The sequence below is a fragment of the Myxine glutinosa genome, chromosome 1 (genome assembly GCF_964187855.1).
Source record: "Myxine glutinosa chromosome 1, kmMyxGlut1.1, whole genome shotgun sequence".
NCBI classification, from domain to species: Eukaryota; Metazoa; Chordata; class Myxini; order Myxiniformes; family Myxinidae; genus Myxine; species Myxine glutinosa.
The window spans coordinates 371,054,176-371,079,229 of record NC_136261.1 but is presented as its reverse complement, the minus strand read 5'-3'; the positions used below and the strand labels follow the sequence as shown (position 1 = coordinate 371,079,229).

Here is a 25,054-nt window from a genome sequence, read left to right as displayed (position 1 = left end):
TTTCTCCCGCCTCTGGAACAAACTGCCTCACTCTCTTCAATCCCACTCCACCCTCCAAGTCTTTAAAACAGCTGTTCACCACCATCTCTTATCTTCCCCCATCCAAAACCTTGATCTTCTCTACCCCCGCTAATTTCACCCCAATACCACTTTTTGAAATACCAACTTTTGTCCTGGAAGTCCTTGGTGTCCTTGTGCTTTATACTTCTCCCTCCCCCCCCCCCCTTCCCACCCCTCCTCCCCCCGGGCCCTCTCCCTTCCACACATCTCCCTGCTCTCGGATGTTGTGTGTGTGTGCTTCCCCTTTTCTCCCCATCTTGTCTTCCGCTCCCTCTTTTTGTGTATTTTGTTTGTCTGGTCGATTTGTTTGTGAAGTTAATGTTAGATCTTTCACGAGCCTCGATTCAGTATACAAAAAAAAAAAAAAAAAAAAAAAAAAAACAATTGGAGATAAAAAAATAAATCATAGAATCACTTTGTTTCACAAAATTTAATTTAAATATTTGACTCAGCAAAGTATCCACCTTTTGCAGATATAACCGCCGAACACACTCGTGGCATTCTTTCTCCAATGGAAATCAAATATTGTTTGGGAAGTTTTTCCCAACACTGTTGCAGACGTTCCCACAAATGTGTTGCACTTGTAGGTTGCTTTGCTTTCACCCTTCTGTCCAATTCATCCCAAACCAGCTTGATGGGGTTTAAGTCTGGAGACTGTGCTGGCCATTCCATGATTTGAGGCCTACCCTCTTGTTCTTTTCCTCGAAAGTAGTTTTGACATAGCCTGGAGGTGTGTTTCGGGTCATTATCTTGCTGTAGGATGAACCCCTGACCAAACTCGGCGTATACCAGAGGGTATTGCATGGCACTGCAAAATGCTGTGGTGGCCCTTTTGGTTCAGGGTGCCATTCACTCTGTGCAAGTCGCTTACTCTGGATCGAGCAAAAGAAGCCCAGACCATCATGCTTCTCCTCCATGTTTGACAGTTGGTGTCACACACTGAGGAACCATCCTTTCGCCCACTCGACGGCGTACAAAAACCCTGTGTGATGAACCAAAGATTTAAAAAAAATTATTTTTCGGTCCATAAGACCTTCTTCCAGTCTTCAGTAGTCCACTGGCGGTGCCTCATGGCCCAGGCAAGCCTCTTTTTCTTATTCTGCCATCTTAGCAATGGCTTTCTTACTGCCACTTGACCTGTGAAACCTGCAGCTCGAAGTCTTCTCTTCACAGTTGAAACTGAGACTTGCTTACTTCGACCAGTGTTAAGCTGTGATTGAAGCTGTTGGCCTGTGATCCACCTATCACACAAGCTGTTGACTCTGAGAAACTTGTCTTCTGATTCTGTTGTGGCTTTGGGTCTGCCAGACCTCTTCCTGCCAGAGTTTCCTCCAGTTTCCAATATACTAATCCCTGCAGTGCAATATTGTCCAAATAATGCTGCGGAGGGTGTAATAACAGTCTGTTTCAACACTGCTTTTATACAGACAGGGGGTTTGTAATCAAGTAATCAGAAGAGGTTGGGACAGCTGTAGGAATTGTTTGCATGAACTTTCAAGGCTTAATTTACTTACATTGCTGCAGAGCAGCTGTAAGTTGTTAACCCATTATTTCTTCCTTGAAGAAGGCCTTTTTTTACAATATAACTGTGCAAATTACATTATTTTCCCGTTTTTGCTTACATAAACTTTTTTTAACCTCGAGCAGTTTACTGCTTACCTTTGTACCATTTCAGGTTATTCACTGGATATTAAACTGCGTACATTTCAATAAAAACTGGAAAAATGAGGTGTTATAAAACTTTAGACCGGTAGTGTATCCTGACACTTTTGCTCCAAGATTGGGCACCAAACCATTGTGTTATTCCACATTGTAAAAAAAATAACAGAAACAAGCGAATAAAGAAAGCCCACAGAATCTTGTTTTTCACAGTCCGAGAGTCCTTTAGGTGCTTTTTTGCAAACTCCAAGCAGGCATTCATGTGTCTTTCACTGAGGAGAGGCTGCCGTCTGGCCACTCTTCAATAAAGCCCAGATCGGTGGAGTGTTGCAGTGATGGTTGTCCTCTGGAAGTTTCTCCCATCTCCACACAGGATCTCTGGAGCTCAGCCAGAGTGACCATCGGCTTCTTGGTCACCTCTTACCAAGGCCCTTCTCCCCCGATTGCTCAGTTTGGCCGGGTGGCCAGCTCTAGGAAGAGTCCTGGTTGTTCCAAACTTCTTTCATTTAAGAATTATGGAGGCCACTGTGCTTTTGGGAACCTTCAATGCAGCAGAAATTTATTTGTGGGCTTTCCCAGATCTGTGCCTCGACACAATCCTGTCTCTGAGCTCTGCAGGCAGTTCCTCCGACCTCATGGCTTGGTTTTTGCTCTGATATGCATTGTCAGCTGTGAGACCTTATATAGACAGGTGTGTGCCTTTCCAAATCATGTCCAATCAGTTGAATTTACCACAGGTGGACTCCAATCAAGGTGTAGAAACATCTCAAAGATGATCAAGAGAAATGGGAGGCACCTGAGCTAAATTTCAAGTGTCATAGCAAACGGTCTGAATACTTATGTAAATGTGATATTTCAGTTTTTTGTTTTTAATAAATTTGCAAAACTTTCTAAAATCCTGTTTTCTCTTTGTCTTTATGGGGTATTGAGTGTAGATTGATGAGGGAAAAAATGAATTTAAACAATTTCAGGATAAGGCTGCAACATAACAAAATGTGAAAAAAGTGAAGGGGTCTGAATACTTTCTGAATGCACTGTAGTAAGCTCCGATGTAATTTCAGGGACTTCTTGCAACTTCAGTTGGCTTTCCTACTTTCCTTTTTTGTCAACTTCGAGTGACCAATCACAAATGTAGAGAATTATTTGATGTTGTTATTAGAGATGTCCTTGCAGTTTGTAAAAGGTTGATGATCATGTACTGAGAACTGATCAGGTACTGAAATCATGTACTGTTGATGATCATGTACTGTATTCAGGCTGCTAATTTGTAGAGTCTCCGTATGTGGCTAGACTACAAGAGTAATCAAGTAATGTTGTAACCAGTGGAGTGTTTGTCGAAGCTTGAAGCAATAATTGATTAAGTGTAAATGAGGCAGTGATGTAAGGATTGCCTGTTTACTGCGAATGGCCAAAGATGTTGATCTTCACAAGCACATGATCAGATGAAAATGCATTCTTTGTTTGAAATTAGTTTCGGTGATGCATTATCTGTTTGAAATTTCTTTATATTTTGTCGTTGATGATTTTGTGGAAAAATTTTCAAAAGTGAACTTTCAAAAAACAAGAAAGCTTTAACTATGTTGAACATATAAACCAAGTAAGAGAGAAAAGAAACAAGTGTATCAGAATGAATAAAAAAGGGAAGCAAAATCAAAGGAAAGGGACCGAATTAAAGTCAAGAAAGTGGGAATTTTGAAAGATCATGGAAAAAGAGAAAAAGCAAAGAAGGACAATGAATTTCCTCGTTAAATATCATTCTTTTCAATCCCTTCACCCTCCATGTCCCATTTCCCTTCATTTCACTCACAAAGACTTCTCAAGCTGCTCTGGTCCAGCTCAGACATTTGGAGCTCCACTGGCTCTGTTGAAAGAAGGAAAGATAAAGCAACATCACAATCAATGTGGATACCCTGCTGTTTATTTATACAGTAAATATTTTTTGCTTTAAGGAACAATTTATAAACATGAACAGATTTGAACAATGTATGAATGCTAACGAGGCCTTTCCCGCATGTGCTGTGTGTGAATTTTCAGGGACTTGCTTCTGCCCATCAGGGCACTTTTAACCTGCCGCTGCTAGGGACAAGTGTGTAACTCAAATAGTCTTTTTAAACATGATTTTCAGCATTTAAACGAGTGGCAAATCATAGATGATTAACCATAATTGTTTTGCTCCTGGATGAAAATCAGACTCCTGGAAAAATAGGAAATACGAGAAATATCTGTGGATGAGACTGAGAGGTGTTTAGTTCCGTTCATTTCCTGTATATACAGGGTGACCCAAAAAACCTCCCACATTTCAAAGGTAAATGAAAAAAAAAGGTTAAAGATAATCCTGATTTTATTTGCGCACATGAAACTTCATTCAATACAGTTTTTATTCATCATGTTTTAAAGATGACATCCTCCAAATGGTGGCCGTCATTGTCTATACACGCTTGGAGGCGATTTCTGAAGGTGCCATGGCTCGACGGGTCATGTCGGGTGGAACAGCGGCTATCTCCTGCTGAATAGCAACCTTAAGGGCTTCAAGAGTTTGGGGTCGATGAGTATACACTCGTGATTTAAGGTAGCCCCACAGAAAAAAAATCACAAGGGGCGAGGTCAGGGGAACGGGCCGGCCACCCAACATCGCCACGCAACGAGATCACCCGATCCGGAAACATTTCGCTCAGCACTTGCAATGATCTTCGAGCTGTGTGTGCCATAGCCCCGTCTTGCTGAAACCACACATCGAGTTCTTCAAGCTCAAGGTGTTCGAGTTGTGGCCTTAGAAAGTTTTCGAGCATATCAATGTAACGGTCAGAAGTTACGGTAACAGTTACACCACCCTCTTCAAAGAAATAAGGACCCACGATGCCAACATCGGCAGCAGCGCACCACACAGTCACTCGATCGGAGTGCAACGGTCTTTCGTGTAGCATGCGAGGGTTGTCTTCAGAGCAATCGCGAAAATTTTATTTGTTTACAGAGCCACTCAAATGAAAATGAGCTTCGTCACTGCACAAGAGAACAGCATCTTCCGGAACACGTTGCAGAATGTTCTCGCATAACTCCCTGCGGCTTATCCAGTCTCTCGCATTGAGTTCTTGCACAACCGTCATTTTGTGTGGATGGAAGTGGAGGTCTTTGTGTGAGATTCTCCTTGCAGTTTCCCGGGATATCCCTACAGCTAAAGCATGCTTCCGCGCAGAACGTCTTGGAGACAGCACAACAGATCGCCTCAATGCTTCAATATTCTCAGGCGTACGAGCGCTCTTAGGTCGACCAGGTGATTTTCTTTTTAAAGCTGAGGCTGTTGCCCTGAAATTCTCAACCCACTGCAAGATGGTTTTCCGATCTGGAACGTTTTGGTTCCGTGGAATACTGAAACGTCTTTGAAAGGCCCTCTGCACGGCGATCACGGAACGGTTGTTTGTGAAGAACGCTTCGACAGCGAACGCACGGTGTGCTCCCGCCCACGCCATGTTGGCGACTGAGGACGGTTGGGGTTGGGCGACCAACAGACCCTAGCCCCGCCCCTCCCACCTCACTACTGCCAGTGCGACAGCCTTTCGAAATGTGGGAGGTGTTTTAGGGTCACCCTGTACAAGCAAGCTGCAAGCAAGTACATGTACAAGCAAGCTGTGGATACACACAAAAACAAACCACACACACACACACCACACACACACATATGCCTTACCTTCAAGTAATAAATGCAAAAATCAAGTATAATTTATCTTGCCCCGTCCTCCTGGAAACAGGAAAAAGGAAACAAAGAAAATATATTTATACCAGCCCTCACAGCTCCAAAATCTCGTTTGGTCTTTTCCTCTATGAAGCAGGTTCTAATCAAGGATTTGCCTGTACTTGGCTCCATTCAATGTTCCCTCTGTCCTTACAAGTCTCCCAGTCCCTGCCACTGAAAAGCATCCCCACAGCATGATGCTGCCACCACCGTGTTTCACAGTGGGGATGGTGTCAGATGGGTGATGAGCTGTGCTCTGTTTCCGCCAGAAATAGCGCTTTGCATTCAGGCCAAAGAGTTCAATTGTCGTCTCATCAGACCACAGAATATGTTGCCTCACTCACACAGTCTTTCACATATCTTTTTGCAAATTCCAGGCATGCTGTCATGTGCATTTTTCTCAGGAGTGGCTTTGTCTGGCTTCACAAATCCAGCCATAAAGCCTAGATTTGTGAAGTGCTGCAGACTCTTATCCTTCCAGCAGGTTCTCCCATCTCAGCCAAGGAACTCTCGTTCTGTCACAGTGGTCATTGGGTTATTGTTCACCTTCCTTGACCAAGGTGCTTCTTGCCCGGTTGCTCAGTTTGGTCGGACAGAACTTTCAACATTCTAGAAATTGCTTGATTCCCCTCCACAAATCTACGCCTCCTCACAATTCTATCTCAGAGTTATACGGACAGTTCCTTGGACTTTATGGTAGTTTCTTCTCTGACATGCACTGTCAACTGCAGGACCTTGTATGGAAAGGTGTGTTTCTTTATAATATCATTTCCAATCAATTGAGCTCCTTTAGCTCTGTTTGAAACGTGCCATGTTTGTTTTTTAATTTAACATTATTTTGTCAATGCACTAATTGTATTTTATAAACTTTTATCTTGTAAGCAATCTTTGATTGAAAATTATGATTATGTATGCATGTGCAATTCAGCCATTCGCTGCCAGACATGCTTTCGACAAACCATTTTGATTGATTGATTGAATTGGCCATAGTGGACTCCAATTAAGTTAAACATCCATCTTGAGGATGATCAAAGGAAATTGGATGCACCTCAGCTCAATTTGGAGTGTCATAGGAAAAGTATTGAATACCAGTTGGCTCAAGACATTTCAGCTTTTCATTTTTAATTATTTTGCAAAAGGAAATTCTAAAAAAATTAATTCCAAATTATGGGGGTATTATGTGTAGATCAGTGACCAAAAAAATCTACATTTTATCCATTTTAAATTCAGGCCGTAACACAACAAAATGTGAAAAAGTCAAGGGATGTGAATACTTTCTGAAGGTACTGTACGGTATCCTTTAAGGTGCCCCAAACACCGCTAAGGTGCCCCAACAGATTATGTCCTTTAGAAATTTGCGTCTGAGAGGAGCACAATGATCTTTGTGATTTATATACTTCTCCCTTTTCTATTATCCTTCCTGGTTCTCTCGCATCTCATGTTCCCCAAATAATTATTCTCCTTACAAAATAGCACATATTTGTCACTCACTCATTATATTCTTCAGAAAGTTCTCATGGAGTTCAATGAATGAGCCCAGATTCTTCTCCTCCTTGGAGAAGTCCAAAACTGTGGGTTGTGCCATCTTCAGAGTTTGAAAATGTGACACCGACTCGAGCCTTGGTATGAAAAGGAAAAACTTCAGGAGGTCAGGGGGTCATTGGAGGAGAAAAAGGTTTGTAAAATGATATTATAAAAGCCTCAAATATGGAAGATATCGATAAAAGTGTGGTTCAAATAGAATGATAGATGGAATTTATATTTGCGCCAATCTTTCGATGAGAATCTATAATTCAGCGAAGATATGAAAAGGAGAATGTTTAAAACAAATGGACTTGATAAACTTTTATTTTCTTCATGTTCTCTCATATAATATGGATTCAGGTTACATTATATAACAAGAATCATCAAATGAGAACGAGTTGCGACATTTTTGGGAATTACATATTTTTGGAAGAAGTAGAAAATAAAATACATCTGGAGATGAATGAAAATGGATGATGGTTCTGAAGAAAGAACAGAGATGGGGAAAAAAGCATGATGATGTGTCAAACAATGTGATGGACACCATCACAGTCTCACCTTTTTATGACATCCTTATAACCCTGAAAAGGAAGAAAACAGTGAATTACCTCACGACATCTTCGTTAATGAATGCTCTCTTCATAAATGTAAATAATGCACACTGTTGAATTTGCAAATTTAAGCGTGAAATTAATTTTCATTTGACAGGCTGTATAATGTACCCCCTTGAAGATAACAACACAACACGTACAGAAACATTCAAAGTACACCGCCCCCATGCCAAATAAATATATATCCTCCAGCGCGGCATTGCCGGGGCACCTCCGGCGCATGGCAATACCGCCGTGCAGCTCAGAGAGACTATATTGGGAGGGAGAGGTGTACAATAACTGATTGATTAATTGCATAACTAAAATCAATAAAGAATATTCATACAATATTATCTTAATCAATTGGCTAATAGCATAAGTAATCCACCAGTGCTTGATCCGAAGCTGTAAATTTTTAAAAATCAATTCAATAAGTCATTCAATCAATAAGTCATGATCTGACCTCGCGAGATCACGGCGAGGTCACGTCTTTTCGAAGCTGTTCCATGCGCTCACGCTTTCGAAGCTAAGTGATCTTTCACATTTGTGTTTTTGTCGTATCTTTATCTTTCTTTCGGTGCATGTACCTATTGGGGTGACTTTAATAGGTTTCTCGGTGTTGGTTTTTCATACCTGTGTGCAGAATCGTCGGTTTTTTCGTATCGTATATTCTGAGGCCTAGTGTAGTACTTGTAGGCTACCGTGTCCTCAGACCTTGGCTTGAGGCTTTTGTTTTTGTCTCAGCGGTTATTCGATCGCGCTGCAACTACTTTCGGTCTCCGTTTTTCACGGTCTTTTCACCCATACTCCCTTGTTTTATAATCTCAAAAAAAAAACAAATAATTTTTTTCCTTCCCTGTTCTTATCCGCTTGTGCGTTCTTATTTGTTCTTTCGTTCTTCATTCTTTTTGTCTTTCGTTCTTCGTTATTTGTTCTTTCGTTCTTCGAGCACGTTGTTCGAGATCACGTGATCAAGTTGTTAATACATGTTTCATCTGTCCCCTGAATAACTTTATTATTATGTCATATTCTATAACACTTTTTTCTACTTCTTCTATAAAAGGATGCTTTCGACTTGCTCACCAATTCTATTCATTCAAAAAAAAAATTCCATCTCTTACAGTGCATCTTTCATTCATTCCCTAAACTCTCCAGAACTCCACCCATCCTTCAGCGTCCTCAAACGTATTTTTGACTCGAATGTCTCAAGAAACTCATTTTGCAATAAATGTTCGTTTCCCATAAATCGTACACTTTTCAAAATCCAATCACACCCCTCCCCTCCAAATCTTCCCCATCACCCATCTCTGTCAAATCTTCCCCCTTGCCCCTCCCCCCCAAATCTTCCCAAACACCCATCCCTTTCAAATCTCCCCCCCTGCCCCTTCCCTCCTAAACTCCCCCCACACCCCTCCCCTCCGAGACTCTCCCTCACTCCTCCCCTCCTAGACTCCCCTCTCACCCCTCCTCCTCAAAGCGTCCTCCCCGCTTCTTCCCCCTTCCAACTTTCACCTTCATCTTCCCCAACCTTCTGCCTCACTCTTCCCCCTCCTCAAATAACACCTCACTGCTCCTTACCCAAACACCATCAAACCTTTTGTCCGCCCCATTCTTCCCTTTCTCCAAGCTATTCTGTAATCTCTGACACACCTGCAACAGCTCTCCCTACCTCTTCCTCCTCTTCCACATCCTGCCCTACCGCTCCCCCCACCTGTTCTGTATCCGATGCTCCCCCTTCCTCTTCCTTAACAGTATGGACCTCAAACATCTGGGGCCTTCGCTCAAACTTAACTGATCTCTCCATACAGGTTGCTTCTGACAAACCAGACGTGATCTGCTTAACAGAAACCTTCCTCCTTAATGATGTCTCTGATTCCTTGGTAGGCCTATCTCTCCCAGGTTACTCCCTCCTCCGGTATGATAGACCTGAGCCTCGTCCTGGAGGTGGGGTTGCTATCTTTATAAAAAAAACTCTCTTCCTCACTTGCCCTGCACTGCCCTCTCTCCACCTCACCCCCAAGAATACCTTTGGCTACGGCTTCCCCTTCGCTCCCACCTTTTGGTCATATGCGTGTTGTACCATCCACCAAACAGTGATGACTCCATCTACATCTCGCTGTCTGATAATATGGACCAACTTCTATCTACCCATCCCAACTCTCTCTTCCTCATATGTGGTGATTTCAACTGTCACCATGCCAGTTGGCTGGGGGTGGGTACCTCTCTCACCAGCCATGGCTCTTCAGCAAAGGACTTCTGTGACTCACTGGGACTGACACAATCTGTCAATTTCCCAACCCGGATCTCAGTCAACGGAGAATCTTCTCTTCTGGACTTGGTTATGACTAACTTCCCTGAAAATGTCTGCTGCTCTTCTTCTGCTCCAATCGGCTCTTCTGATCATGTGCTTGTTAAAGTGGACATCTCTCTGACCATTTTCAGAGAGCCTCCTCAGCGTCGACGAGTCTGGCATTTCACTCAGGCCAACTGGCACGGTCTTCAAGCAGCCATCAATCATCTGGACTGGTCTCCCATCTCTACTGCCTCTGACATCAACTCATCCTGGGAATTTTTCCAAAGTAAATTGCTCTCTCTCATGCACAGATTTATCCCTTCTCGTCTTCAGTTGTCATACCCTTCCTCCCGTCCATGGTGCACGGAATCTTGTGGTGAGGCTATTGCCCAGAAACAACTTGCTTTCGTCTCCTGGAAAGCAAATCCAACGGAAGGAAATCTCATTTCCTTTCACAAAGCCCGAAACAAGTGTGTGTCCACCCTCAGGAGAGCCAGGAAACAATATCTCTCCATCCTCAGGACCGAACTCTCTTAACTGTCTCCCTCTTCCAAATCCTGGTGGCGTCTGGTAAAATCTGTTTCTGGTGTTTGTTCCCCCTCCATCCCCTCCCTCACCTTAAATGGCCACACGGCTGACTCCGCACGTGAAAAAGCTGAATGCCTCAACTCTGTGTTTGCCTCTAAATCTTGTGTCCCAAACCCATCCCTCTCTGTACCCACCATACCCAGTTGTACCCAGCTGCTCCTGGACTCTGTGTCCTTTCCTCCTGACAAGGTGGAAAAATTTCTGTCAACCCTCGACTCTGATTCTGCAACTGGACCTGACGGCATCAGCCCACGGGTCCTAAAATCATGTTCTTCCGCTCTTTCACTCCCTCTCTCTGTTCTCTTCACCCTCTCTTTTGCTCAAGGTCATCTTCCATCTGCTTGGAAATCTGTCAACATCACCGCTTTGCACAAAAAAGGTGCAAAAACAGATCCCAGCAACTACAGACCAATCAGCCTTCTCCCAATTATCAGCAAAGTCATGGAATCCATCATTGCTTCAGATATGAAATCTTTCCTCTTCTCCAATGGCTTGATCTCTGATCATCAATTTGGTTTCAGACCTGGACATTCCACTCTGGACATGCTGCTTCTGCTTTCTCAACAATGGATGGAGGTCCTCAATGCCAAACAGGAAATTAGAGCAGTCTCCCTTGACATATCACGTGCCTTCGATACGGTCTGGCACCCCGCTCTGCTCACCAAACTCTCCTCTTTTGGTATCCATGGAAATCTCCATGCATGGCTGGCGGACTTCCTCTCTAGTCATAGTCAACGTGTGGCCCTGAATGGGTTTCTCTCATCTCCTCCTCCTGTTCAGGCTGGAGTTCCCCAAGGCAGTGTTCTGGGCCCTGTGCTTTTTCTGGTCTTCATCAATGATCTCTCTGACTCTCTTGAAAATCCTCTCTATCTCTTTGCTGACGACTCTACTCTCTGTCGCTCCATTCTTCATCCCTCAGATCGGCAGTCTGCAGCCTCCTCACTCTCTGCAGACCTTGACAAAATCACAGACTGGGCAAACAAGTGGAACATGTCTTTCAATCCTGACAAATCTCACACTCTTACGATGTCTCTCCGAAAAGACCGACTGGACAACCCTCCCATCCACTTTCTGAATAATCCTCTCCAAGAAGTTCTGTCACTCAAGCTTTTGGGTCTCACTATCTGCCATGATCTTTCCTGGAAAAACCACATTTAAAATCTGGCCTCCAAAGCCAGTCGCCGACTGGGCATCCTCCGTCGTGCGAAGTCCTTCCTTGGCACACCTGAGCTCCTCACCACATACAAGGCTTTCATCCGCAGCTCAATGGAATACTGCTCTCTCCTCTGGGCTGGTGCTCCTGCCTCACACCTAGCTCGCCTTAGCGCTGTTGAAACCAAAGCATTCATAAATCATTGGAATCTCCCGCGATGAAGCTAACTCCAAGGGCCTCTCACTCACTCACCGCAGGCAGGTTGGTGGTCTTTCCGTCTTCTACCGACTCCTCTCTGGCCTTGCCCCCCCAGCTCTCTCTGGGCTCTGTCCCGCAAATATTCCTACAGGTCGCACAAGATCTGCCTGCAACCCTCTTTTGGTTAAACTGCCAAAATCAAGACTCTCTGCTCACCTTCACTCCTTCATTCCTCTTTTCTCCCGCCTCTGGAACAAACTCCCTCACTCTCTTCAATCCCACTCCACCCTCCAAGTCTTTAAAACAGCTGTTCACCACCATCTCTTATCTTCCCCCATCCAAAACCTTGATCTTTTCTACCCCCGCTAATTTCACCCCAATTCCACTTTTTGAAATACCAACTTCTGTCCTGGAAGTCCTTGGTGTCCTTGTGCTTCATACTTCTCCCTCCCCCCCCCCCCCCCTTCCCATGCCTCCTCCCCCCGGGCCCTCTCCCTTCCACACATCTCCCTGCTCTCGGATGTTGTGTTTGTGTGCTTCCCCTTTTCTCCCCATCTTGTCTTCCGCTCCCTCTTTTTGTGTATTTTGTTTGTCTGGTCGATTTGTTTGTGAAGTAAATGTTAGCTCTTTCACGAGCCTCGATTCAGAATACAAAAAAAAAAAAAAAAAAAATATATATATTAAATCAAAAATATCACTTTTAGCCACATCACTTGGTCACTGTCGTGTCAAAATATCAGCTTGTGAGCTCAAAAGGTGCAAAGATGAGAAAGCAAATATATAAATGATTAATAATGAAAGGAAATAAACAATAATCATAAAATAATTAAATAATTAATCAATTGGCTAATAGAATACCTAAACCACCACCGTTCTATCCGAATCTATAACTTTAAAAAAATTAAGTAATCAAGTCATTAATCGGACAAATTAAATAATTAATCGATGAATTGCTTAATAAATCAAAAATACCCTTTGTAGCCCATCACTTGGTCACTGTCGTGTCCAAATTTCAGCTTCCTAGCTCAAAGGACCTCAGAGATATCGCTCGGCAACCAAGAAAACAATAAAGCAAGAAAGCAAGAAACCGGAGTGAAAACCGATGGCTCCCTTAAAGTGTGCGTCATTGCCGGGCACCGAAGGGGGCCCGGCAATGATGTCATGCAGCGCCAGAAGATGGCATAGGAAAGGAGTGGTGTACAACACAGAAATATCTAATTAACCTGCGCTCGTGAAGTGAAAAGTGAGGTTAAGCATTCAGGTGCGTACATGTGCCATATGTGTGCCATGTGCCGTACGTGTGCCATATCTGCATTTAAAAATTCATTTTCTTGGCAACTGTTGGTCCGATTGACGTGAACTTTTACCGGAGGAGCGCCTCCGTCTGTTGATTTTTTTGCTGTTAATTATGACGTCATAGGTCAGGTGGCATGGACGCCACCTTGGAAAAAAGTTGCACTTCTCTATCTCCGAAACCACTCCATGGAAAAAATTGAAATATGGCTCATTGTCAAGTACTCCCCATGGGGAATAATATATGTTAATGATGATGTCATCGGTGCCTTCATTATGTCGCCTTCATCCATGAAGGGCGACGACCAAAGGAAGACTACCTAGCACTGACGTGGCAGAACAGGCGTCATCGTAATTCAACTTTCGTGTTTGTGAATATTTGTTGTGGTTACTCTTACAATCACTAAAATAAAACTTAACCCACACCTTCATGAACATGTAAATCTTCCCCACCCCCAATCAATAAATCTTCCCTCAACACTTACCTTTCAAATTCTTATTAATGCTTCTTTCTTGGTCTTCCCTCACACCAGCAGCCCTATATAAGCGTTATACGTGTAACTTACTGTTCTTGCAATCTCCATTAGCGTGACAACTTTCAGTAATCACTGCTATGGTAAATGTGGAACTATAATCCCGAAACAAGAGTGATAAATGAACCTTCCAGGGTCTGTGTGAAGGACGACATCTCCACATCTGATGGTATATTCATGTTGTGTTATTTAAAGGTGGGCGCGATTCGGAAAATTTTAAGGCCGCTTACCGCTTATCCGCTCCGCCAGCCCATGTAGTCCGATTCGCTTATCTGCTTCAGCGGCCGAAAATCTTAGTCCGCTTACCGGTTATCCGCTTATCCGCTTCGATTCGATTTTTTTAAAGCGCTTCGACGTTTTTAAAGCGATTTTTGACGTTTTTAAAGCGATTTTTGACGTTTCTAAAGGGAATTTAATGCTTTTTAAGCCTAAATAGACATTTCTAACTACTACAAAGACAAACAAAGCTTTTAAGATCAAAAATATACATTTTTATTTAAATAAAATTTATTCAAAATTTATTGAAATAAAGTTTTCCACTCGACTCTACTCTACTCTACAGTTAATTTAAATATAATTTTAATATATGCAAGTTACATTAAAGAAAAATCAATTTGCCCGTCCTTTCTTTGACAAGAGAGTCTGAGGGGTCAGGGCGCAGATCTCCTGACTGTCCTCCACGTCCCCCATCATGTTGACCGCCGGGTTGTGGATGTCGCTGTGCTGGGCCTGCTGGTTTGCGTCGCTCGTGTGCCTGTCCCTGGCACTGCCGCTGGGCTGGAGAATCAGAAATCTCTCCATCTTGACGTTATTGCCGCTCTAGCGTCCAATAAAATATTCAGTTTTCACTTATTATTCACTTAAATAAATATTCACAATTCTAGAGTAACGGCTCAGGCTAACAGCTGATCTGGCGAATCGCGATGCGCTTTAAGTTTTCGGTAGTCCGCTTACGCTTATCCGCTTCGGTTTCCGGGGGTTGTTCCGATTCGCTTATCCGCTTCGAAAACGTTAGTCCGCTGCAGCGGATAAGCGGATAAGTGGACTTTCGAAGCGGACCGCCCACCTTTGGTGTTATTATCCTTCCTAAAGTACAATGTACCATTAATTCACTCTCCGAGCAATACCCCAAGTCCTAGCGTTCAATAGGTTCTCATGTCCTGTAGGTTTATGATTAGTCCATTTTTTTCTCTTCTAAAAAAATTAAATTCAATAAATATTGACAATTAAACATGACCACTTTTGTAAAAGGTGAAGAAGAATGCCTACCTGTAAAAATGAAATAGTCTCAAGATCCTGGAGTGCTGCTTTCAATGTGGAATTTGTTTCATGGAGAGAGTTCAACTGCTCCTTCACCTTGTCCATCTGCTTCTGAAGGAGAAAAATCTTCTTATTTTGCCTTTTGATCACGCTACTCTTCATCAGATCCACGGATTTATCCACATATTGGTACAACGCCAATCGCTTTTCCTCCATCCTGTCCACAGTCCCTTTGCCTGAATCCTGGAATAAATCAATCATTGTGCAATTGGAGTTAAAAGTCAAGAATAAACCACCAGAAAAAAGGTTAAAATTAAAGAGAACGAAGAATTACGACTGAAGAAGGATTAGGACATATTGCACGAGTGCATTTAAAAGGACATAATGTATTGGACAGGACACTTATCCACAACACTTATTGGGGTGAGTTGATGGGTTGATTTGAAAATTTCAACATTTACCCAACCAAGATGAGGGAGATTTTAATTAGTTCGCATTTAATGGACAGAATTTGGCAGAAAAGGTATAAATCTTTAAAAGTGAAAGAAATAAAATAAAATTTCAGATTTCCTGATCACAAAAAAACACCAACACTTGTTCAGATATGGACAGAGTTTGTTTCCAGGGAATTGCACAGAGGTGGGCAGTAATATTACAGGATACCTGCCCACCTCCACTCTTTTCTCTGGCTTGTGAAACGATCTTCATGAAAAAGTTCAATCCCTCTCTACCCTCCACGGCTCGATGTTGGCATCCCACTACCCTCTCCGCCATCCTGAACCATCCAAACCTGCAATATTTTACCACTTCCACTATTTCACCACTTTTCACCACCACTCCCCACTTCCCTAATCCAATCGGCTTGCAGATTACTGTGTTCTTCACATCTTGTTATTTTTTCTTTTTTGCCCATTAATTAATTCCCTAACCTTTTCATATTCCACCTTTTGCCCCACTGCCCCACCGTCAATTTCCTTTTTTCCTTTTTTCACTTTCCTTTTTTCACTCTGTAGCTTGCTCTTCCATGAGCTGACTTTTGTATCCAAAAAAGCATTTAAACAATAACTTGAAAGCATTTTAAGGAGACAACTTTCAAAAAAAAGTCTGTTCAGTTAGATTTAGAAATAAATCTCACATTAATGGTCATGGATTGACATTGTTTTGAGTCAGGTGGTTGGTGGCTAGTGTGTGTAGATGGCCAGAGGTGGCCTGAGATGGCTGAGATGCAAGTAATATTGTGCAGTTTGAGCTGTGGTGATGTCACCCATTGTAGAACAAATATTTTTTCCAGATGCTAATTCTCTTCCCTTCAATCACGTCCATTCCTTGGCACTTCATACCTGTGTTTGTTCAACCTCCCGCTTCAGCTGATGGAGTTGGGATTCAAGGTGCTGCTTTGACTTTGATAGTTCAGGACACTTTTCAGCCAAAATGCCCTGCACAGAATAAATAAGTCCAGGTAAAGGGAATTGTTCATCTGTATGTGGAAACGATGAGGCACAAACTGCACAAAATGATTTTAAAATGTATTTGCAAAAAGGTGGAGACGAGACATTTATAGATTCCAAATTAAATATGAACTCTTCTTTATTTATACAACTGTATGAGAAGAGAGCTCATCAACATTATTATCATGGTGAATAATTGATAGTTAAAGGAAGCAGAGGTGGACTATAAAGGGGCGCCCCACATCTGGCAAATAAAATACATTTACTTCTTCATGCAGCTGAATGAATGAAATTGGCACCATTTATATGAACTTTTCAGGAGCATTACTTGGTTCCTCCTCAGAACATAAGTGTAGACCAGCATGCACATGAGATTTTTTGAATGTCCCTTCTTTTCTATACTTTGGCATTTTCTACAAGCTATGAAATGTCACTTCTTCTCTATACTTTGCCACATGGCACATGCCATATCAAGAGGTCTTTTCCATACCCCTGGCATTTTTCCCAAGAATTACTACCGGAGTCAAAAAATTGATATGTCCAACATTTTGTGGATCGCCCCCATGAGCCAAGCAAAAATAGGACAACGGGTTCTGAAGCTCACCTGGATCAGGAGCAACAGTCACTCAAACCCCCCACAGACCACGATATTTTTTAATGCGGTGAACAAACTATTGTACATCATGAGTGATGATGGTTGTGATCAAATTTCATTGAAATTGTGTGTGTAGTTTCAGAGAAGAGAGCGAATTCGTATTTGGGGGGTTGGGGGGCGGTCAACCCTCACAACCCTCACAACCCTCACAACCCCCTCCCCTGTAAACCCCCTTCATGTGCTCAGCTTTTTATTCAGTCAATACACCTTCATTAGGCATCAGATATGAAGTTTGTGGCCAAGTTTCAGCAACATCGTATGTGTAGTTTTAGAAAAGAGAGGAAATACCAATTTTGGGTGGGGCCCCACAGACCACCTTAGACCTTGAGTTTTTTATGCCATGAACAAACATTGGTACATCACGGGTGATGAAGGTTGTGGGCATGTTTCATCAAAACCGTGTGTGCAGTTTCTGTAAGCGTACTTCCATTGCGAGCAAAATCATGTCAACCATTATCGATATAGATGGAAAGTCTTTCGTCTTTTCAAAGAACCTCACGACGGATCATCATTTTGGATTCTGTGTCATTCAACTTTGCAAATGATTTTGCTTCGCCATTAGAAATGGTAAGAAGGTTTGAATCTGAAACAAATCGTCAAGATACATGTCGATATAACATGGCTTGGACATATTTTAGATAATCAATACTAAGTAGCATCCTGGTCCAGTTGTCAAGCTCACTAACTGCTGCATACAAGAAACCATCACACCTGGCTTCTGGACTTCCAGCACTTGCACAAATGAATCCACATGATATAGTACAGTACTGTATCCTGCGGACAGGCAGATACAGCAGCTGCATCACTGTCTCACGATCTGGAATTGTTGGACAAACAAAATGGATCACACCTTGCATACCTGGCAAATCTCTCAGTCTCACACCAGAAGGACCATTACATAAACCCCCATATTTCCATGTTCAACCACTGAGTGTCCAAGAGATTCAGTGTCCAACTTCTGACATCTCTTCGGTTGAACATGTTACAAAGTTGGTTTGCAAAAGCAACCACAGATCGGGCATTCTCTATCGTGTTAAGTCATTCCTTGATGGATGTGAGCAGTGAGTCTGGATTTTGCGAGTTTCACAAGAAGTGAGTTCGTGGCAGAACCCTATTGGGGGTTGAAGGGTGAGGAGACAGAACATTGAAAGGGTGAAATGCTAACAAGGACACAGGAGAAGATAGAGAGCCAACCAAGCTGTCAGCGATGCAGGAGTAACAGGCCCAGGGATGCCGCATTGCTGAAGGAGATTCCAATGCTTTTGACGGCCTCGGTATTCATGGATTTAAGTGGAAAAGATGTGAAATAGGAACATGAGCCCAGAAGGAAAGCAATACTCCATTGGGCTGCAGCTGCAAACCTTGTGGGTTGTTAAAAATTATAATTTGTCTTTGCATGATGGAGAATTCCCAATGAGGCAATGGCTTTCCAAGCCAACTCAGATATTTAGTTGGTCCAGGAGGGATTGTGGCTAATGGAGATGTTAACACGTTTGAAGACCTGAATTGCAAGTGTTGCTTAAATGGAGTAGATTGGAAGTTTTTCCAGTTGGTCGTTTTAAAGAGACAAAGTGAGCCAATGACATTCACCAGGGTTTACAATTCCAAGGCTGCTCAAGCTTCTGCTTTTTTCACACATCTTCAGAAAGGGAAGAAGCTGATGCCTGCCTGTCTGGAGGATGAGTGGTGCTGCAGCAGAGGGTGGAGTTATAAGCAAAATTTTAACCTGAGACTTGTTTGGGGCCTTAGATTCTCACCTGGGAGTGGATCCCATTGAGACTCAGGCATGATTATGAAAGTGGAGGAGAGGTAGACACAATACCAGATTTGGATAAATGCTTGAGCCATATCCAGGAGATACATAATTGATCTCTTTTCTAAAATTCAGAGCCTCAATCCATTGTTGGAAGAGCAGGAGATGGAGGGCCAGGGAGGTTGAATGGGGTTAGAAACCAAACTGATGGTTTGAGATCAGGCCATGAGAGAAAAGGAAGGTTTTGATTTCAACTGCAATGTTGGATTATTAAGGCCCTTTCTGTCAATGTAAAAACCTGTCTGTGCTCATTTGTAGACTGGTGTCCTTGTCAATATCAGTGCACATTTCAAACAGCCATTTTGTTTGTGGAGAACAATTCAACTTTGGTTTCCAGTTACATCATAGTTTGTTGAAGCAGTTTCCATGATTAATATGCTGGTCCTCTTTGAACAGAATATAAAAATGAGATCATTAAAAAAAACCTCAAAATAATTTGTTGCTTCATCCTTTCGAGCAGTCGAGTAATTTGTTAAAGTCTGATTGTCGTGTCATCATAAATATTATTGAAGATCTTTGAAACCATGATAAGACGACCATTGGCCGAGACTCAGTATGAATGTGAACATTGTGATGCAAGGAAGTAAAAGCACAAGAAAACTAACACCCAGTGATGGATAATACCAGGCCTGAACATTACCTCTTGGTAATTGCTGTAACTGGAAGTATTTTTTATCCTTTTATATGAAGTTTAGCAACATTCTGGTGTTGGCTTAGCGGTTCGGGTGCCGGCTTGGGATGCTGCGATCCTGGATTTGAATCCCGGTCGATCGCTGAATTAACACCAGGGGGGCTGACTCAGCCTGTCATCGTACTGAGGTCGGCAAATTGAGTACCAGTTTACTAGTAATTCCCTGTGTGTCTCAAGAGGCGACTTACAGGGTTGGCGGCAGGAAGGGCATCCGGCCATAAAATATTGCTGAACAATGGGGACCACAGTGCCCGAAAAAGGCCAACCCCTGCACTGCGGGGAAAAATGGCCTCTAAAGGTGGTGCCATATGAAGTTTAACAACAACAGGTTGTTTTGTGTGGTTTTCATGAATATACCTGGGATGCTAAAGTGGTCTAAACCTGTATGTTTTATTAACACACACTTCCCTTCATTCAACATCTCAAAATGCTTTTCACACACATTATTCTTGAGCATCGCTTGACATTTCATCTCCAAGCTTTTTCAGAGATTTGGATCTATATCCTTAGGCCCAGGGCCATGAACAATCTCAGCACAAAATAGTTAATTTGGTGAGCTCTCAAGTCTACTTTTTTACCTGTAAAATCAATAACCACCTTTTCTATCAGTTGTTCAATTTTAAAAAACTTGTTTTTGATACTTCGCTCATTCTACAACCAATTGATCTACAGCAGTGTCGGGGAAAGTATCATCAGAACGTAGTCTTTCTATAAAATAACCTCCACTTGTGAGGAATGTTCTGAGTTATGAGAAATTTTCATGATTACAGAACTTGCAATTTATCAATATCTTACATATTTTGGCTCTTTGTTCTTTCAACTTCCTTTGAGAATAGATTTTATATTCTTGGAGATAAATTCAAATGGATAAAATTTACATGAACAAATAAACTTTTCATTTATTTACTTGCCTTGAGTTCATCATGAACAATCTCCACAGGAACAACTTCATGGTTCTTATGTTGTCCAACCAGGCACATCACACACATCAAGCTTTCATCATCCTTGCAAAAGAGTTGTATTGGTTTGCCATGCTCGGTGCATCTTCGCTCCTCCACGTTTACGACTGACGTCAATTTCATCTTCTCTTCGTTTACTCCTGGCACCAACTTCGTCTTCTCTGCGTTTACTCCTGGCACCAACTTCGTCTTCTCTACCAATTTGGCAAGGGCCACATTCTTTTGACATTTTGGTTTTATCGGAAATACCTCACGGCAGTTCGGACAATCACAGACTGTGGCCTCTTCCCTGCTTTCCCAGTGTTGCTTGATGCAGACTTTACAAAATGAGTGGCCACATGGCAGAGTAATAGGTTCCTCGTACAGTTCAAAGCACACAATGCATTGAAGTTCATCTGCACAAACTCCAGTCATCGAAGAAGACGCCATTTTCTTGTATCAGAGAAGGAAATGGAGCAGAGTTGAAGCCTGTAGATCGAGAGGGGTAGTTATAAAAACAAAACGTTAGAGGTAAGAAAACATCAGATAAATTACTATGGAGCACAATTACCTCAGAAACAAGAGAGTTCATAGAACACGATACCCCACTCAGTGTTAAAGTCTATACAGGAATGCCTTGTCGTTCACGAGGTGGTGAAAATCCCCATGAACCGCAAACTTAGGAGGTAATGGGGGAAAATATGGTTTGGGATTCAACTGTAAAATTGTCCATACTGTACCATTTGTCGGTGGGCTGAGTAGGGTTTACATGCACCCCCCCCCCCCCCCCACAACTTAACTTCCCGGGTATGTTCATGTACCCCCCACCCTAGGGGTTAGGAAAAACCATGTTAACAGAAAACAAACTCATTCCCAAGGTACCTCCCACGCATATTTTGATGTTACCCCCCCTGTGTCAGTGATTGCCGAAAATTAGGGGTAGGCGAAATTCAAATGGCCATAACTTTTTACCTCGTCATCCTATTGTTGCATATGACCCCTCAAAATGTTTGTCCTGGGACACTCTTTACAATGATATGTGTTATATGCAAATGAGGTCACTAATGAGGTCACCAGAGGTCAAACTATGAGGGAATGAGTTTTTTTTTCTGTTAACATGGTTTTTCCTAACCCCTAGGGTGGGGGGTACATGGACATACCCGGGAAGTTGAGTTGTGGTGGGGGGGGGGTGCATGTAAACCCTGCTCAGCCCACGGATTACATTAATTAACATGTTTGTGCATTGTTTTTGTGCTGTTTGGATTCAAAAGAAAGTATTATTTTCCTGTATTAAGAACAAAAAATAAAATGTATTTTCCTGAGTTATTATTATTATTCTTTCTAGAATAAAAGCCCTTCGCTTCTCTGACGGAAATACCAATCTTTGCTGAAATGGCGAATCTATGGGGGAAGAAAAAACCCAAAATATTCCTGGGAGATAGGTCACGTGTTTGCATTTGCACTTTTGACACGCGTGTCCATGTTCCCATAAAAGAAAAAAAAATTCCCGGGAGTTACCCAAATCCAACGTAGTTTGATTTATTGAAATGCGTTAATCCATTCTCAAGTTATAACACAACAAACAAACAAACAAAACAGACGGCTCCTTTTATAATACAGATTTTGCGAGGAGGCTGAGGCTGCTGATTGCATCATTGCTGGGAGCGTGGCTGTGCCCCTGCTGATTGCATCATTGCTGGGAGCGTGGCTGTGCCCCTGATGAATCGCTCCGATTCCAGTGAGCTGGAACTCATTTTGCAGACCTCAGAATGATGACAGGCCGAGGCAACACCCCCCCCCCAATCCACCCCTCCCACCCCCTCCCCACCCCCCCCAATCCACCCCTCCCACCCCGCCCCAACCCCCCAATCCACCCCTACCAACCCGCCCCACCCCCCCCCTAATCCACCCCTCCCACCCCGCCCCACCCCCTCCCCTCCCATGTCATGGCCGCACCAGGAGAGCCATTTTTGTGAAATCGAACATCGATTAGTATCGATGACAAAACAGACAGAACAATGGCAAGCTTGCAATCAGCGGAGCGATACTTCGATCTCTTAGTTTATCTTTCTATTTAACAAGATGATCTGAAGTATCTGAGTGGCAATGCTCCATGACCCGTCCTTCATTCTTCCTCTCTGCATGTCCTGATGCTTTTCCACTTTGCCCTTCATGCTCTGAAAAAGAGGGTCTGACTGGTCCTGGGCACAACGTACGTGTGGTTGTGTGTGTCAGTAATAAGCCAATCACTCCGATGGTAACCGGGTGGAAAAGAAGTATCAACTTCAAGTTTTGACTCATGGGGCAAATGCGACAAGTTATGCTGGGCCTATAATTCCGGCTCTATCCTGGAAGGAGGGGGTCCCTCATGCCATGGTGTGATGGTATTCTTAGATTCGAACTTTCACCAAAATGTAATCAGAACCTCCCTGTCACGTACACAACCTCTCCACCAAATTACGTCCGAATCCATCCACAAGTTTTTGAGATGTCCTGATCACAGACAAACAAACAGACAGGAGTAAAAACATAACCTCCATCCACCTTGGGTGGCAGAGGTAAAAATACAAAAGATTGACGATTTAGGCGACCTTGACCTTTTACCTTTTGACCAAATTATTAATTTGTCTTCTCGGGATTCTTATACTAAAACTTTGTTGAACATTTCCATGACAAAAGCTGAAATGGTACAAAGGTTACAGCCGGTGCAGACTCACACACACACACACACACACACACACACACACACACACACACAAACACACACACACACTCACACACACACACACGTCACACACACACGTCACACACGTCACATACACACACACGTCACACACACACACACACGTCACACACACACACGTCACATACACACTCACGTCACACACACACGTCACACACACACGTCACACACACACGTCACACACGTCACATACACACACACGTCACACACACACACACACAAACACACACACACTCACACACACGTCACATACACACACACACGTCACACATACACACACACACACAAACACACACACAAACACACATACTCAAACACACACACACACACACACACACACACACACACACACACACACACACACACACACACACACACACACACACACACTTGCAAAACCCCGCTGTGTGGGGCATGGGCTAAAAATAACGTTTCGATCTGTGTTTGTGAAATACCCGAACATTAACGCTTTGGTTCGTAACGTTAATCGATTTCACTTTTAAAGCATTTTTCTGAGAATCTGCGTTATTTACACTTTGCTCTCAAAGCGTTTCAGCGTTTGTCAAAATCTTGTGAAATATTTCCTTGATGCGTCTTTTCGTCAAGTTGTGACTTGCAAGGAATCGTTGGAATGCTTTGGTGGCAAAAATGCATCTACGCTGCGGCTGCTAACAGAAGTAGTAGTGGTACTAGTAGTAGTAGTAGTAGTAGTAGTGCTTTTGTTGGAAAGGTTACAGAGATTTGCGTTCAGAGCTCATGCAAGCTCAGGCAAACATATGTTCCCAGTTTAATGTCGCTCAATTCCTCATCTCTGCAAGTCCATGGTTTGAACTACAGTAGCCAAGGTAGAGCATTTTGAAGAGAAAGCACTACCAAGACAGATAAGGGGAAGGTAAAAGAACGCCAAAGAACACCAAAAAAAAAAGAACGCCAAAGAACACCAAAAAGAATGCCAAATAACACATTTATACAAATAAGAGCAAAATATCTTGTGGGGAGACCGTACAAAGTGCATCATTTATAGTCCAGGTTTACTTAAACTTTTGAACAGTGTTACTATATTCTGCCGCCTTGTACTCCGAAATAATGCGTGAGCGTATTAAGCCCTTCAGACATACAGAACTGTGTTCCACCACATCTTTCTCAATTTTTGCCTTCCTGGTTTTATATATTGCCATTTTTGCACAGGCTAAAATAAAGTTAACAAGGAGATCTCGTGACTTGCTTAGTTTCTTTACCGGGTGCTCGATGATAAAAAGTGTTGGAGAGAAGTGAAGCCAGAAGCGCAAGAGAAGATTTTTCATCAGTAAGAACACTGGTTCAAGACGGTGGCATTGAAGGTATATGTGAAATATAGTTTCCCTTTCACAACAAAAGCAGCAATCCTCTGAGAAGTTAGTGAAATGCCGCATCATAGATCCAGAGCTCAGTGCACCATGTAGCAACCTCCAACTTAAGTCTGCCATCATTCTTGGCGTTGGGTAGCGATAGAGTGAATCCCAACGTGGATGAACAGTCGAAGGAAGTGGAAGAATCTCACGCCAGGGAGTATCCAGTCGGGTTGCAAGAGCTATATAATGGAGCGAGTGGATCACTAGCAGGTATATATTTTTCCTTGATAGCCCACAGAACGACATTTCCACTGTGCCAGGGGTCTTACTCATATTGTTTGCAGGTATTGGCTGAGAGAGCTCGCAACATCGTGGTCGGATTTTAAAATCCATGGAGTTACCGATGGACATCTGTCCAGATCCATCACCCTTTTTGGGATTCTCTAGATATTCCAGACAATCGGGAGGCAAGGAGCTTTTGACCTCTTCAAGTATCGTGGAGGGGATCCTGATTGTCCTCAGGCCCATTTTCGCTGCGAGTTCCTTGGGTAAAA

General features: G+C 42.9%; 1 protein-coding gene across 2 annotated transcripts in view; it reads right to left on the bottom strand.

Annotated features, from left to right (window-relative positions):
- Positions 1–25,054, bottom strand: part of LOC137414968 (E3 ubiquitin-protein ligase TRIM7-like) — a 130,311-nt gene that overhangs the window by 41,961 nt on the left and 63,296 nt on the right. For both annotated transcript variants that reach the window (XM_078770142.1, XM_078770141.1), the window contains 6 exons: positions 20,400–20,915; positions 16,222–16,317; positions 14,891–15,124; positions 7,532–7,554; positions 6,941–7,068; positions 3,527–3,580 (listed from right to left, as the gene is read on the bottom strand). In XM_078770142.1, the coding sequence (XP_078626268.1) occupies positions 3,527–3,580; positions 6,941–7,068; positions 7,532–7,554; positions 14,891–15,124; positions 16,222–16,317; positions 20,400–20,876 (1,012 nt within the window). In that variant the 5' untranslated portion in view covers positions 20,877–20,915. The remainder of the gene's footprint in view (positions 1–3,526; positions 3,581–6,940; positions 7,069–7,531; positions 7,555–14,890; positions 15,125–16,221; positions 16,318–20,399; positions 20,916–25,054) is intronic.